General features: G+C 38.9%; 1 protein-coding gene across 1 annotated transcript in view; it reads right to left on the bottom strand.

Annotated features, from left to right (window-relative positions):
- ipo11 (importin 11) overlaps positions 1 to 14,870 on the bottom strand; it is a 237,265-nt gene that overhangs the window by 58,112 nt on the left and 164,283 nt on the right. The window contains exon 26 of the mRNA XM_071402543.1: positions 12,834 to 12,955. Within this exon, the coding sequence (XP_071258644.1) occupies positions 12,834 to 12,955 (122 nt within the window). The remainder of the gene's footprint in view (positions 1 to 12,833; positions 12,956 to 14,870) is intronic.

Raw genomic sequence — 14,870 nt, 5'->3', positions numbered from 1 at the left:
TCCTCTGCTGATAAGGAATAAAAGCTACATTTCCTTCAATGGCTTAGAGACTAATACAAACCCATTGATAAACAACCTTCTTTTTTTTTTTACAGTGAAAGAAATTGTGATGGGATGGACTGAATAAGTAAGCATTTCACTGTTGGTCTACAGCACACCTGTTGTTTATGAAGCATTTGACGAATAAAAATGGATTTCGATTCATTTTTGGTTGAATAGTTTATGGTGAGCTAAATGCTCACTTTTAAAAGAAAATGAAGGGGGGACTGAAGTGGTACCCTACTCAGACCAACACCTCTCTAGCCTCTTCAAACCAGAACACTGATTTACATTCAGTGACAGAAAATAAACTAGTCATCCAACATCATTATCATAAGATAGGACAAGAGAAGGCTGCAAAATTAAACAAATCATTGAAATGTAAGTGGCAAGGAACAGTTAGTGAGTGGAATAATTGCATGTTAAAGGAGACGGAGTAGTTATCTATAGCCACCGTGTTATCAGATATTTACATTACATTACTGGCAAAGCAGAAGCTGTTATCCCCATCTGACACACACGACAGTGAATTTACACAAAACAATTATTTTTTCATATCTCCATTTATTTATGGTTTGCCCTGACTAAGTCGCTGTGGATAAAAGCATCTGCTAAATAAGGCTTTCCCAAACTTAGCCACTGTAGTAAATGGAATTCGGTTCAATCGCAGTGGATCGAATCATGTGAATCAAAATAATAATTTGTGAATCGCGAACAGGCGGCTAATTTTAGGAAAAAAGACGTTGTTTTGGATTACGTGGTCGCAAAACTCGTTTTGAAGATACTTCAAGTTGGGCATTCAATTTATGAGATATTGCAACTCAATAGATGCTAGTCAACCTGCAAAGTAAACACGACTAAGGTAAGCAAAATATGACTAAACTACGAAAGAAGAAAATTTGTGCGCGTTCTTCACCTGTCTAAAAATATTTGTATGGTAGTTGGAGATGTTGTTAAATGTAGAATTCTAGCTGAATTAAGAATAGGTCTGATTACTTTAGCAGAATGGTATATATTTCAGCTAGGTCATCAATTGTATAAAAAAATAATAATAAAAAAAATAATAAAAAATGCAGAATATGCCTCTGCAAAATGAAAAATGAAAAACGGTGGTCCCTGTAACTCATTTCAAAACCATTATACCAAAAGTCTAACATCTTTTGGTATGGCTGATAGGTGTATTTGCTTGCTCGCCACAAAAAAAAAATGAAATCCATTAAACAGTAAATCAACTGTGTATGGCCTAGTACTCTGTCACTGTACGATTCGATTGAGGTGACGTCTACAAAATTCCTCAAACTAAAGCATTTCAGCTGTGTGACTGTGTGAAATAGGGTGATAGTTTGGAGATGCAACACAGCCAGCAAAGGCTGTCATATCCAATTGCTGATGCAAAGCAACGGAGGGGGTGTTACAAAAGAACTCCCACTTGCCTCCAGTATGATTGTCACATCAAAACAAAAGAAAACTCAGCCCCCAGAATCTGGATAAGGAATTTACCGCCATACAACACAATACTTAGAAAGGAGAAGTTCATTCTGAATCCTTTGAAAATCTTTCCAAAAAAGTTCAATAATATGTTTTACCTCCCACTCAGCTATCTGCCACGGTATAATCATTTCAGTGCTTGTAATTCAGTGCTCATTCTTTCTGGCTCACATAAAAGACAAGAAAATAGAATATCAAATGAAATATTTATCGACCAACAGTTGTAAACAAATATTCGTGGTCTTAGTAAGTCCTGAGACTTATACACAAAGCTCCTGCTCCAGCTGTTAGGTTTGACATTATGGTTGTATCCTATGACAATCACCCACCATCAATACCGTAGCACAATTCGTTTGTCGACATTTTGAGTCAAGTTGATCAATGTCTCGACAAAGCAGTAACAGATTTTGCTTTCAGGATGAGGACAGTCCTGAATTGACCCTGGCAATGTTTGCACTCTGTGTGGCGTCAGAGAGAGGTGTGAGTGACCCTTTTAGATTAGAGCCAGGGAGATGTTTTTTGATCCAGCCCAGACTGTCCTACTTACATCCCATCGACCAGCTGTACTCCAATGGTCATCCTCTCTCTCTCTCACACACACACACACACACACACACATACTAACATTTCATATTTTAAATGGTATTTTACAAAATATTCCATCCCAAGAAAAAAACACCTTTCTCCCAGAAGTGTTAATCTAAAGCTTATAAAGCATATGTCACCATTTGATTAGAGCTTTGATCGGCATGACATTCAAGCCTGATGCTACCTGATCCTGATGAGCCATACATTAATAAAGACATTTTATGAGCCCAAGCCCAAAAAAAGCCAAAATTATTGTGCTGGTATCCAATACATAGCCTATAATATACAGTGCATTTGGAAAGTATTCAGGCCCCTTCCCTTTTCCCACATTTTGTTACGTTACAGACTCCAAAATGACCCCCAAAAAGTTGCAAATGTATTAAAAGAATATCTTACTTACATAAGTATTCAGACCCTTTGTTATGAGACTCGAAATTGAGCTCAGGTGAATCCTGTTTCCATTGACCATCCTTGAGATGTTTCTACAACTTGATTGGAGTCCACATGTGGTAAATTCAAATTGGTTGGACATGATTTGGAAAGGCACACGTCTATATAAAAAGGTCCCACAGCTGACAGTGCATGTCAGAGCAAAACCCAAGCCATGAGGTCGAAGGAATTGTCCGTAGAGCTCAGAGACAGGATTGTGTCGAGGCGCAGATCTTGGGAAGGGTACCAAAACATTTCTGCAGCATTGAAAGGATAAGCGCCTTGGTCTGGGAGGTGACCAAGAACCCGATAGTCACTCTGACAGAGCTCTTGAGTTCCTCTGTAGAGATGGGAGAACCTTCCAGAAGGACAACCATCTCTGCAGGACTCCACCAATCAGGCCTTTATGGTAGTAGTCAGACGGAAGCCACTAATCAGTAAAAGGCACATGATCGCCCACTTGCAGTTAAAAAGGCACCTAAAGGACTCTCAGACCATGAGAAACAAGATTCTCTGGTCTGATGAAACCAAGATTGAACTATTTGCCCTGAATGCCAAGCGTCTGGAGGAAACCTGGCACCATCTATACGGTGAAGCGGTGAAGCTTGTGCCAGCAGCATATCACCCTGCGTGCCAGGGTGATATGCTGCCAGCAGCATACCACCCTGCGTCCTACTGCTGGCTTGCTTCTGAAGCTAAGCAGGGGCGGCAGCGTAGCCTAGTGGTTAGAGCGTTGGACTTGTAACCGAAATGTTGCAAGATCGAATCCCCGAGCTGACAAGGTAAAAATCTGTCGTTCTGCCCCTGAACAAGACAGTTAACCTACTGTTCCTAGGCCGTCAATGAAAATAAGAATTTGAACTGATTTGCCTAGTTAAATAAAAAAAATATGGACTGGAATTACACATTCAAACCATAAAGCTGGGAGGGAACATGCAATCCTGGTGCAGGACATAAGGCCTACAAATTACCAAGGGGCTAAAATATAATAGGGCCTATTTTAAATTTTTATCATTAGTAGGCTGACGCATATATACCTTTCAATCTTTACCAAGATTGAATATTTATGGTCTGAACAAATAACTGCTATAGCCTAAAGCCATCGCGAGTTCGCTCTTCTTTCAAACTCCCCTTGAGTTTTACTGGCTGCTGTACTTAACATTCAGCAAACAAGAGCTTGTCTCCCTCTTCCAACAGTATATTCGTATAAGAAATACAAAAACAAAATGTCTAGCAAGCTATTCTAGTCTAGCCTTTCCTGGGACTTAGAAGTTAAAAGCGTATGCATAAACCATCATTCATTATCTAAATATAAGGCTAATAATGCATTGAATGTTTTACCCGAAAGAAGTAGGACATTATATATATATATATATCAATCTTGAACAGGATTATCGATTTTGGATTAAATTTGAATGGAATTGATGGAGAGAGAGAATAGGGATGGGCTTTTGACCTTTTTTGACTGTTCGAGTACTTGCATGATTCGACTGAACTCGACTGAACAAAAAAAAACGTTAAAAAGAGCAGTACTGGAAAGAAATTATCCATACGCCAACAGTGAGCAACAATAACACATTTATAACCATTACAGATAAATCCTAATAGCTAAATTGCCTCATATAGTCAATAAAAAAACAAGTACAATTTAAGATGAATTTATTGAAACTAATATCAAGTGGTTATATTATATCGTGGCACCCAATCTTCAAAAAGGAAGTAACCTCATCAATGGGGCGCTTGCTCATTGGCAATTTTAGCATGTAAATCTTGGTGGGACAAACTTTAAAAAAAATACTATGCATGCCAGCAAAGCCACTACACAAAACTAAACAATATATTAATTGCACTATAACGGTGACAAACGGTGCCTACAAACTGTTAGGGCCTACATAAAGCTGTCCCAACAGCAGAGTCCCAACACCTTACCACTGCTACAACTGGCTATCAGCGGAGCCTTGTCTGGCAGCGAAACAGTTAATTCAGCCTCATTTACTGCCTTTAAAGCGACAGAATTCAGAATATGTTCCGTTCTTACAGTATTCTCCCTGTACACCAAGTCAGAACCGTAGGATAAATAACGAGGGCATATAAGCAGACAATGAAAGCTCTTACAATATTCAATGACATGTCTCTAAAACAGGCTATAGACTAATTAAGAGGGGGAAAGGGAACAAATTAATAGCGTGAGGCACATGGGCTACTAACAGCTTACTACACAACATACACTTAGTAAAGTTATTACTTTCTTAGCTACAGTATACATATCTCCCTGGCATATTACATAATTTATGCAGCAGCATACAATACATTTTTGGACCCACGTTGTTGTGCTGTGCTCACTTCCTCCCAAACCACTCATTGTTGAATCTGCGATTCCCAACTTGTTGTGTAATGTTTATGTCCAACGGCCGATGAGCACTGATAGGTTTTATCTATAATTTCTCTTCATTACTTCTCTTCATACGACAAGGATTGAAAAGGACTTGCCAGTAGATTGTCAACTTGATTCATGATGACTGCTAGCTAATATTTTGAAAGTATGATGTTGACATGATCAGACCAATCAAAGCTACTGTACATATAACGTGATTTTACATTTTATTTCTGGCCAATGACCCTGAGATCCTTCTTGGATGGGCACTTCTAATATCAGCGGCCAAAGGGATAGAATTTTCGAGGTCTTCCCTTACACTTCGCAGTGACATACACAACCATTCAAAAGTTTGTGGTCACTTACAAATGTCCTTGTTTTTGAAAGAAAATCACATTTTTTGTCCATTAAAATAACATCAAATTGATCAGAAATACAGTGTAGACATTGTTAATGACTATTGTAGGTGGAAATAGAAGATTTATTTTATGTAATATCTACATAGGCGTATAGAGGCCCATTATCAGCAACCATCACTCCTGTGTTCCAATGGCATGTTGTGTTATCTAATCCAAGTTTATAATTTTAAAAGGCTAATTGATCATTATAAAACCCTTTTGCAATTATGTTAGCACAGCTGAAAACTGTTGTCCTGATTAAAGAAACAATAAAACTGTCCTTCTTTAGACAAGTTGAGTATCTGGAGCATCAGCATTTGTGGGTTTGATTACAGGCTCAAAATGGCCAGAAACAAATAACTTTCTTCTGACACTCGTCAGTCTCTTCTTGTTCTGAGAAACGAAGGCTATTCCATGCAAGAAATTGCCAAGAAAATTAAGATCTCGTACAACGCTGTGTACTACTCCCTTCACAGAACAGCGCAAACTGGCTCTAACCAGAATAGAAAGAGTGGGAGGCCCAGGTGCACAACTGAGCAAGAGGACTATATTGAGTTTATTATGCCTGTCCTTGGAATTTTCTAAATGGATTAACTATTCTATATTGAATATTTCATGTGGATGAGTTATGGCTAGGACATCTGTCTGGTGAGTAGGCTAAGGCTTAATGATTCTGATGAAAATACGCTCTGTCTTCATCAAACTAACGTTGTTGCATAGTTTCAGTGTGGAACCTGTCTTTGTTGAGGGGGTAAATGCCACTAGCAGTTCGCAAAGTAGGGTCGTCACTTACGTTAGTTACCACAGCCACAAATTCATAAACCCTGCCTGTTTCTACAATTTCGCTTCATAAAATCAGATTTTAAACTTAACCACTTTGCTAACCTTTTTTTTTATTGAATTAATTTTGGGCAACAGATATATACAACAAAATGCACAATGTGGACCCAGAGGATATAACTTGAAAGTATTCATTAAAACGCTTATCTCCAAAGTGGTCCTCGATGGTAAAAATAACTAACACATAATGATTAAAAGACAAGACAAAATGACAAACAACCATAAATATATTCATTACATTGACATCCTAAAAAGTGGAACTATTCACTGCACTTCTCCCTAACCTTAAATATCAACCATATTAATTTCACATTAAAACAATCTATTAATCGCACATCATACCGATCCTTCAAATAAATACACCTGACCAGCAGTAGGGGGCACAAGGGGCAATGGAGTGGTTTCCCTTAGACAACCTTGTCCGAATGAAAAACTTTGCCTGCTTTTTAAAGCTATTTTTACTTTTTATTTGCTTGATCTCCAAGGGAAGGCTATTCCGTAGACAAATGCCTGTATGGAAAAACGTGCTCCTCGCAGTACTGTTTACTCTTATGCCTCACCCTAAACTTAAATTTAGACAAAAAAAGCTCATGTTTACTTTCATACATTTTTACAATACAGCCAATGTTGACTTAGTGGCTGTGGTAATTAGTGACAACCGCAAAGTAGCCTAAGCAAAAATTACATAATTATTCCAAAACTGCAACTCTTTGTCGGAACACATATTTTCCTACTTCAGTTAACAAGTCCATTATGAATTTGAGATAAAACTCAATTTGGCAAGGAATGTAGCTTGTGTATCCCATCAGTAAGAGACATTTTTAATAGGCATTTATTTCTGTAGGTGAACACAGCACGCGTGTGTAGAGGGAGCTGTCAGAACGCAATTGAGTGAGTGAGTGAGACATTAAGGGAGCAGAACTGTGTGATGCTTGGCTTGGTTTCTTTTTTGTTGTGTCCCGCTATTACATATGTACAAGAGAGAGTGCTCACGTGCGCACTGATTTAAAGCAGCTATATTCAAGTAATAGGCTGTTTTTAAAACTCTGAGCTGCAATAAAAAAAGACATCTTTACAATAACTGTTTTTGTCAAAAGAAAAAAAGATACCGTGAGACGATACATGCATTGTGAACTGTGCTCCATGCTGAGATGTGCTGTCTGTGATTGATCATGCAGTGAGAAGGCCATAGAGAAGCCAGATTTAGACAAAGCATATAAATGAACCGTTAACATCATGCTGTTCATAAAAATAATTGACCAGTTTCTTGCAGTTATTTTGTCTCTGCATACAGTTTGAAGTTGCTAACTGGTAGATACCATAGCATGCTAGTAGATACCATAGACTTCCAGACATTGCACTAACACTAGTTAGCATTGGCTAGGGAAACTACTTCTAACTTTCTTCATGCTGGATGCAGAGACAAAAATTGTATCTATGACTCAGTGGAAAAAGATGAAGGCTTCATTGCAAAAATCCTAGGGTATCACTTTAAACAACTAAAACCAGATATAAAGTATGTAGAAAAGATAATGGAGCTACAGTTGAAGTCGGAAGTTTACATACACCTTAGCCAAATACATTTAAACTCAGTTTTCACAATTCCTAACATTTAATCCTAGTAAAAAAGTCCCTGTCATAGGTCAGTTAGGATCACCACTTTATTTTAAGAATGTGAAATGTCAGAATAATAGTAGAGAGAATTATTTATTTCAGCTTTTATTTCTTTCATCACATTCCCAGTGGGTCAGACGTTTACATACACGCAATTAGTATTTGGCAGCATTGCCTTTAATTTGTTTAACTTGGGTCAAAAGGTTTGCGTAGCCTTCCACAAGCTTCACACAATAAGTTGGGTGAATTTTGGCCCATTCCTCCTGACAGAGCTGGTGTAACTGAGTCAGGATTGTAGGCCTCCTGGCTCGCACACGCTTTTCAGTTCTGCCCACAAATGTTCTATAAGTTTGAAGTCAGGGCTTTGTGATGGCCACTCCAATACCTTGACTTTGTTGTCCTTAAGCCATTTTGCCACAACTTTGGAAGTATGCTTGGGGTCATTGTCCATTTGGAAGACCCATTTGCGACCAAGCTTTAACTTCCTGACTGATGTCTTGAGATGTTGCTTCAATATAGCCACATAATTTTCTTTCCTCATGATGACAACTATTTTGTGAAGTGCACCAGTCCCATCCTGCAGCAAAGCACCCCCACAACATCACGCTGCCACCCCCATGCTTCATGGTTGGGATGGTGTTCTTCAGCTTGCAAGCATCCCCCTTTTTCCTCCAAACATAGCAATGGACATTATAACCAAACAGTTCTATTTTTGTTTCATCAGACCAGAGGACATTTCTCCAAAAGTAAGATCTTTGTCCCCATGTGCAGTTGCAAACCGTAGTCTGTCTTCTATTATGGCGGTTTTGGAGCAGTGGCTTCTTCCTTGCTGAGCGGCCTTTCAGGTTATATCGATATAGGACTGGTTTTACTGTGGATATAGATGCTTTTGTACCCGTTTCCTCCAGCATCTTCACAAGGTCCTTTGCTGTTGTTCTGGGATTGAATTGCACTTTTCGCACCAAAGTACGTTCATCTCTAGGAGACAGAACGTGTCTCGTTCCTGAGCGGTATGACGGCTGCGTGGTCCCATGGTATTTATACTTGCGTACTATTGTTTGTACAGATGAACGTGGTACCTTCAGGCGTTTGGAAATTGCTCCCAAGGATGAACCAGACTTGTGGAGGTCTACAATTGCTTTTCTTTCAAGAGGTCTTGGCTGATTTCTTTTGATTTTCCCATGATGTCAAACAAAGAGGCACTGAATTTGAAGGTAGGCCTTGAAATGCATCCACAGGTACACCTCCAATTGACTCAAATTATGTAAATTAGCCTATCATAAGCTTCTAAAGCCATGACATCATTTTCTGGAATTTTCCAAGCTGTTTATTAAAGGCACAGTCAACTTAGTGTATGTAAACTTCTGACCCACTGGAATTGTGATATAGTGAATTATAAGTGAAATAATCTGTCTGTAAACAATTGTTGGAAAAATGACATGTATCATGCACAAAGTAGATGTCCTAACCGACTTGCCAAAACTATAGTTTGTTAACAAGAAATTTGTGGAGTGGTTGAAAAATGAGTTTTAATGACTCCAACCTAAGTGTAAGTAAACTTCCGATTTCAACTGTATATATTTTTTTAATAAGATCATCTTTGAAAACTAACAACCACCAAAATAAAAAAACTAGACAGTCAGGGAAAATCAAAAATACCTAAATTGTCATACCATTGATTTTGTAAAAATTTTGGTCAGAGACCGGTCATTGGCTACGCCCACATCCCCAGTCCACCTGGTCATGCTGTTGATCCAGTTTCTGCTTTTCTGCCTGCGGCTATGGAACCCTGACCTGTTCACTGGATGTGCTACCTTGTCCCGGACCTGCTGTTTCGACCGTCTCTCTTTTGCTCTATTAATCTCTCCGGCTACCGCGCCGCCGGTCTCTACCTCTGAATGCACGGCTATGAAAAGCATACTGACATTTACTCCTGATGGGCTGACCTGTTACAACCTCTATACCACAGTGATTATTATTCAACCATGCTGGTCAACTATGAACGATCTTGTATTAATGGGCATGCACTCTTATAATCTCCAACCGGCACAGCCAGAAAAGGACTGGCCACCGCTCGGAGCCTGGTTACTCTCTAGGTTTCTTCGTAGGTTCCTGACTTTAGGGATTTTTTTTCTAGCCACTGTTCTTCTACATCTGCATTGCTTGCTCTTCAGGTTTTTAGGCTGGGTATCAATATAAGCACTTTGTAACAACTGCTGATGTAAAAAGGGCTTAATCATACATTTGATTGATTGATGCAATTGTACTATTACTGTGAGATAAACAGTGTGTGTTAACTTGGCTGTGTGAGAGCAATCAGCTGTTTTCCCTTCGTGGCAGGAGCAGCAGTAGAATTCAGCTGGTCACCCTCCAGCCAACCGTACCAGACCTTCCCTCACTTTCACCATGCCAGACCACCCTAGGGGCAGAGTGTGTGTGCGCCCAGGGATCTTTTTGGATCAAAATTATATATAATTATATTATATAGTCTATATAATTATATTATATAGACTATATATATTATATAGTCATTAAATGTAAATGTAAAATTATGCTTAGGTGGTGGGCGGGGCAGGGAGTGGCGTGGCCATGGCCAACGGTGCCATGCCCACTATTGGCCGAAGTAACAGAATGTAGCTCCTTTACAACCAATTTCCTACCATTCTACACATTTTTCCATATCTTATGCAATTGTGTATGTTACTAGGCCTATGTTGTGTAAATTTCCCCAGCGTGGCTACAAATGACAATGTATCCTCAGTCAACTCACCTGGTTAAATAAAATAAAAATCTGAGTGACTCAAACATTATAACAAAATCAATGGGGGCCACATGCCATGACAACAATACGCCTGAACGCATCATTTTTGGAGTTTTAGATTCTCCCTTACTGTCTAGCTTTTATTTTGGTGATTGATAGTTCTCAAAGATGATCTTATTTAAAAATATATACTGTAGGTCCTTTATCTCTTCTACCCTACTTTATGTCCGGTTTTAGTTGTACTTACATTCCAAATTAAAAAAAAATTTTTTTAAAGAAAGAACATTAATATGTACAAATACAATGCATTCGGAATGTATCTATTCAGATTCTTTCACTTTTTGTTACGTTACAGCCTTATTCTAAAATTGATTGAATAATTTCCCCCCTCATCCATCCACAAATACCCCATAATAACAATGCAAAAACTAAAAAAAAAAAAATATTTTTGTAAATTTATGAATAAAAATAAACTGATAACACATTTACATAAATATTCAGACCCTTTACTCAGTACTTTGTTGAAGCACCTTAGGCAGCGATTACAGCCTTGAGTATTCTTGGGTATGGACTCCAATCAAGTTGTAGATACATCAACGATTATCAATGGAAACAGGACGCACCTGAGCTCAATTGAGTCTCATAGCAAAGGGTCTGAATACTTAGTAAATAAGGTATTTCTGGTTTTCATGTTTAATACATTAGCAAAAATGTCTAAAAACCTGTTTTCACTTTGTCATTATGGGGCAATGTGTGTAGATTGATGATTTATTTATTTAATCCTTTTATAATAAGGCTGTAACGTAACAAAATGTGGAAAAAGTCAAGGGGTATGAATAATTTCCAAATGCACTGTATGTGTGCACATATGTGAATGACAACATGGAGAGAAGTGACATCCCCAGGGACCATGGGACATATAGTACCAGTCAAAAATTTGGACAAACCTACTCATTCAAGGGTTTTCCTTTAGTTTTACAATTTTCTACATTGTTGAATAACAGTGAAGATATCAAAACTATGAAATAACACATATGGAATCATGTAGTAACGAAAAAAGTATAAAACATAACAAAATATTTTATATTCTTCAAAGTAGCCACCCATTGCCTTGACAGCTTTGCAGCACTCTTGGCATTCTCTCAACCAGTTTCATGAGGAATGCTTTTCCAACATTCTTGAAGGAGTCCCCACATATGCTGAGCACTTGTTGGCTGCTTTTCCTTCACCTTTGCGGTCCAAATCATCCCACACCATCTATATTGGAACCAAAAATCTCAATTTGGACTCAGACCAAAAGGACAGATTTCCAACAGTCTAATGTCCATTTCTCATGTGTCTTGGCCCAAGCAAGTTCTCATCTTATTGGTGTCCTTTAGTAGTGCTTTCTTTGCAGCAATTCGACCATGAAGGCCTGATTCACACAGTCTCCTCTGAACAGTTGATGTTGAGATGTGTCTGTTTATTTGGGATGCAATTTCTGAGGCTGGTAACGCTAATGAACTTATCCTCTCAGCAGCAGAAGTAACTCTGGGTCTTCCATTCCTGTGGTGGTCCTCATGAGAGCCAGTTTCATCATAACGATTGATGGTTTTGCGACTGCACTTGAAGAAACTTTCAAAGTTCTAGATATTTTCCGGATTGACTGACCTTCATGACTTAAAGTAATGACGGACTGTCGTTTCTCTTTGCTTATTTGAGCTGTTCTTGCCACAATATGGACTTGGTCTTCTACCAAATCTTCTGTACACCTCCTACCTTGTCACAACACAACTGATTGGCTCAAATGCATAAAGAAGGAAATCAATTCCACAAATTAACTTTTAAGAACTTTTAATTGAAATGCATTCCATGCATTCCATGGTTGAGAGAATGCCAAGAGTGTGCAAAGCTGTCATCAAGGCAAGGAGTGAATATTTGAAGAATCTCACATTTAAAATATATTTTGATTTGTTTAAAACTGTTTTGGTTACTACATGATTTCATGTGTTATTTAATAGTTTTGATGTCGTCACTATTATTCTACAATTTATAAAATAGCAAAAATTAAATAAAACCTTGAATGAGTATGTGTTCTAAAACTTTTGACCCGGTATTATTATTATTATATATATATATTTTTTTACAATGTTTGGACATAGCTGGCCCAAAAAACACTTGAGCGTCCCGCCCAAGACATTTCTATGCAGAAAAAAAGCAGGTGTGTGTGCCTACCTGTGTTTTTTCGTCAGCCAATGGGAGTCAGGGTATGGAAATAAAGAGAACTGAAACGCTCCAACTTATTTGCTAGGTGTGTCCTCACCTGTTGTCTGACGGTAAGAGGGAGAGCAGAGCCAGAGACGACAGCTTCCTCCTCTCCGGCTGTGTGATGTTGTCCATGCGGTCAACCCACATCTCTATCACACAACCTAACAACTGGCCAATCTGACACAGGAGAGAGAGAAAGTGAGAAAGAAAGGGAGGGAGAGAGAGAAAGTGAGAAAGAAAGGGAGAGCGAGCGAGAGAGAGAGAGCAAGAACACAAGGTTCAAGCATATCAGTCATCTGAAGTGACCTCTGTCTTTCAAACTCACAGAAAAGAAGTGGACAGGTGAAAGCATAACAGCTGTTAGTCTTCATCCACAACGCTCTCACCTATTTTGTCACATCAGTACTGATGGAGGAGTAGAGCTTATGAGATACACCCTAGTGTATACAGTGCATTAGGAAAGTATTCAGACCCCTTGACTTTTTCCACATATTGTAAATTCAGCCTGATTCTAAAATTGATTAAATAAATAAAAATCCTCAATCTACACACATTACCACATAATGACAAAACGAAACAGGTTTTTAGAAATGTTTTCAAATATATATTCAAAAAAAATAGATATACAAAAATACCTTAATTACATTAGCATTCAGACCCTTTGCTATGAGACTCGAAATTGAGCTCCGGTGAATCATATTTCCATGAATCATCCTTGAGATGTTTCTACAACTTGATTGGAGTCCACCAGTGGTAAATACAATTGATTGGACATGATTAGGAAAGACACACACCTGTCTATATAAAGTCCCCACAGTTGTCAGTGCATTTCAGAACAAAAACCAAGTATTGAGGTTTAAAGGAATTGTCCGTGAGCTATGGGACAGGCTTGTGTCGAGGCACAGATCTGAGGAAGGGCACAACATTTTTTGGCAGCTTTGAAGGTCCCCAAGAACACAGTGGCCTCTATCATTCTTCAATGGGAGAAGTTTGGAACAACCAAGACTCTTCCTAGAGCTGGCTGGCTAGCCAAACTGAGCAATGGGGGGGAGAAGGGCCTTGGTCAGGGAGGTGACCAAGTAACTGATGGTCACTCTGAGAGAGCTTCAGGTTCCTCTGTGGAGATGGGAGAAACTTCCAGAAGAACAACCATCTCTGTAGCACTCCAATTAGGCATTTATGGCAGAGTGGCCAACCGGAAGTCAGGAAGTTAAAGCTTGGTCGCAAATTGGTCTTCCAAATGGACAATGACCCCAAAGCATACTTCCAAAGTGGCAAAATGCCTTAAGGACAACAAAGTCAAGGTATTGGAGTGGACATCACAAAGCTCTGACCTCAATCCTATAGAAAATGTGTGGGCAGAACTAAAAAGTGTTTGTGAGCAAGGAGGCCTACAAACCTGACTCAGTTACACCAGCTCTGTCAGGAGGAATGGGCCAAAATTCACCCAACTTATTGTGTGAAGCTTGTGGAAGGCTACCCAAAACGTTGAGCCATGTTAAACAATTTAAAGGCAATGCTACCAAATACTAATTGAATGTATGTAAACATCTGACCCACTGTGAATGTGATGAAAGAAATAAAAGCTGAAATCATTCTCTACTATTATTCTGACATTTCACATTCTTAAAATAAAGTGGTGATCCTAACTGACCTAAGACAGGGAATTTTTACTAGGATTAAATGTCTGGAATTGTGAAAAACTGAGTTTAAATGTATTTGTCTAAGGTGTATGTAAACTTCCGACTTAAACTGTATATAGCGCATCTATAATTTGGTCCCTGGTGGACCACGAGGTTGTCTGGTTTGGGTTTCCCACCGAACTCCATCCTCCATTTTCATCAGGAAAAGGTGTACACAGAGGAAAGACAAACAGCCAACTCCCTATAGCAAAGTCTGTATCAGAGGTTCTTAAACTCTGTTTGGCTTCGTAGGCCTCATGAGACCTAACTGTGTGTTTATCCCAATTGGATAGCCTATGTACCCAGCAGGGCCTGATCTGTACGGTGTGGTGACTTGAGCATTAGCAGAGATAGTTAACCCACAGACATCTCAAAACTCTTAGCATAGCAGACAAACAGGCATATACAGT

The sequence above is a fragment of the Salvelinus alpinus genome, chromosome 5 (assembly GCF_045679555.1).
Source record: "Salvelinus alpinus chromosome 5, SLU_Salpinus.1, whole genome shotgun sequence".
Classification (NCBI taxonomy): domain Eukaryota; kingdom Metazoa; phylum Chordata; class Actinopteri; order Salmoniformes; family Salmonidae; genus Salvelinus; species Salvelinus alpinus.
The sequence above is the reverse complement of the archived record's forward strand: the minus strand, read 5'-3'. Positions and strand labels throughout refer to the sequence as shown.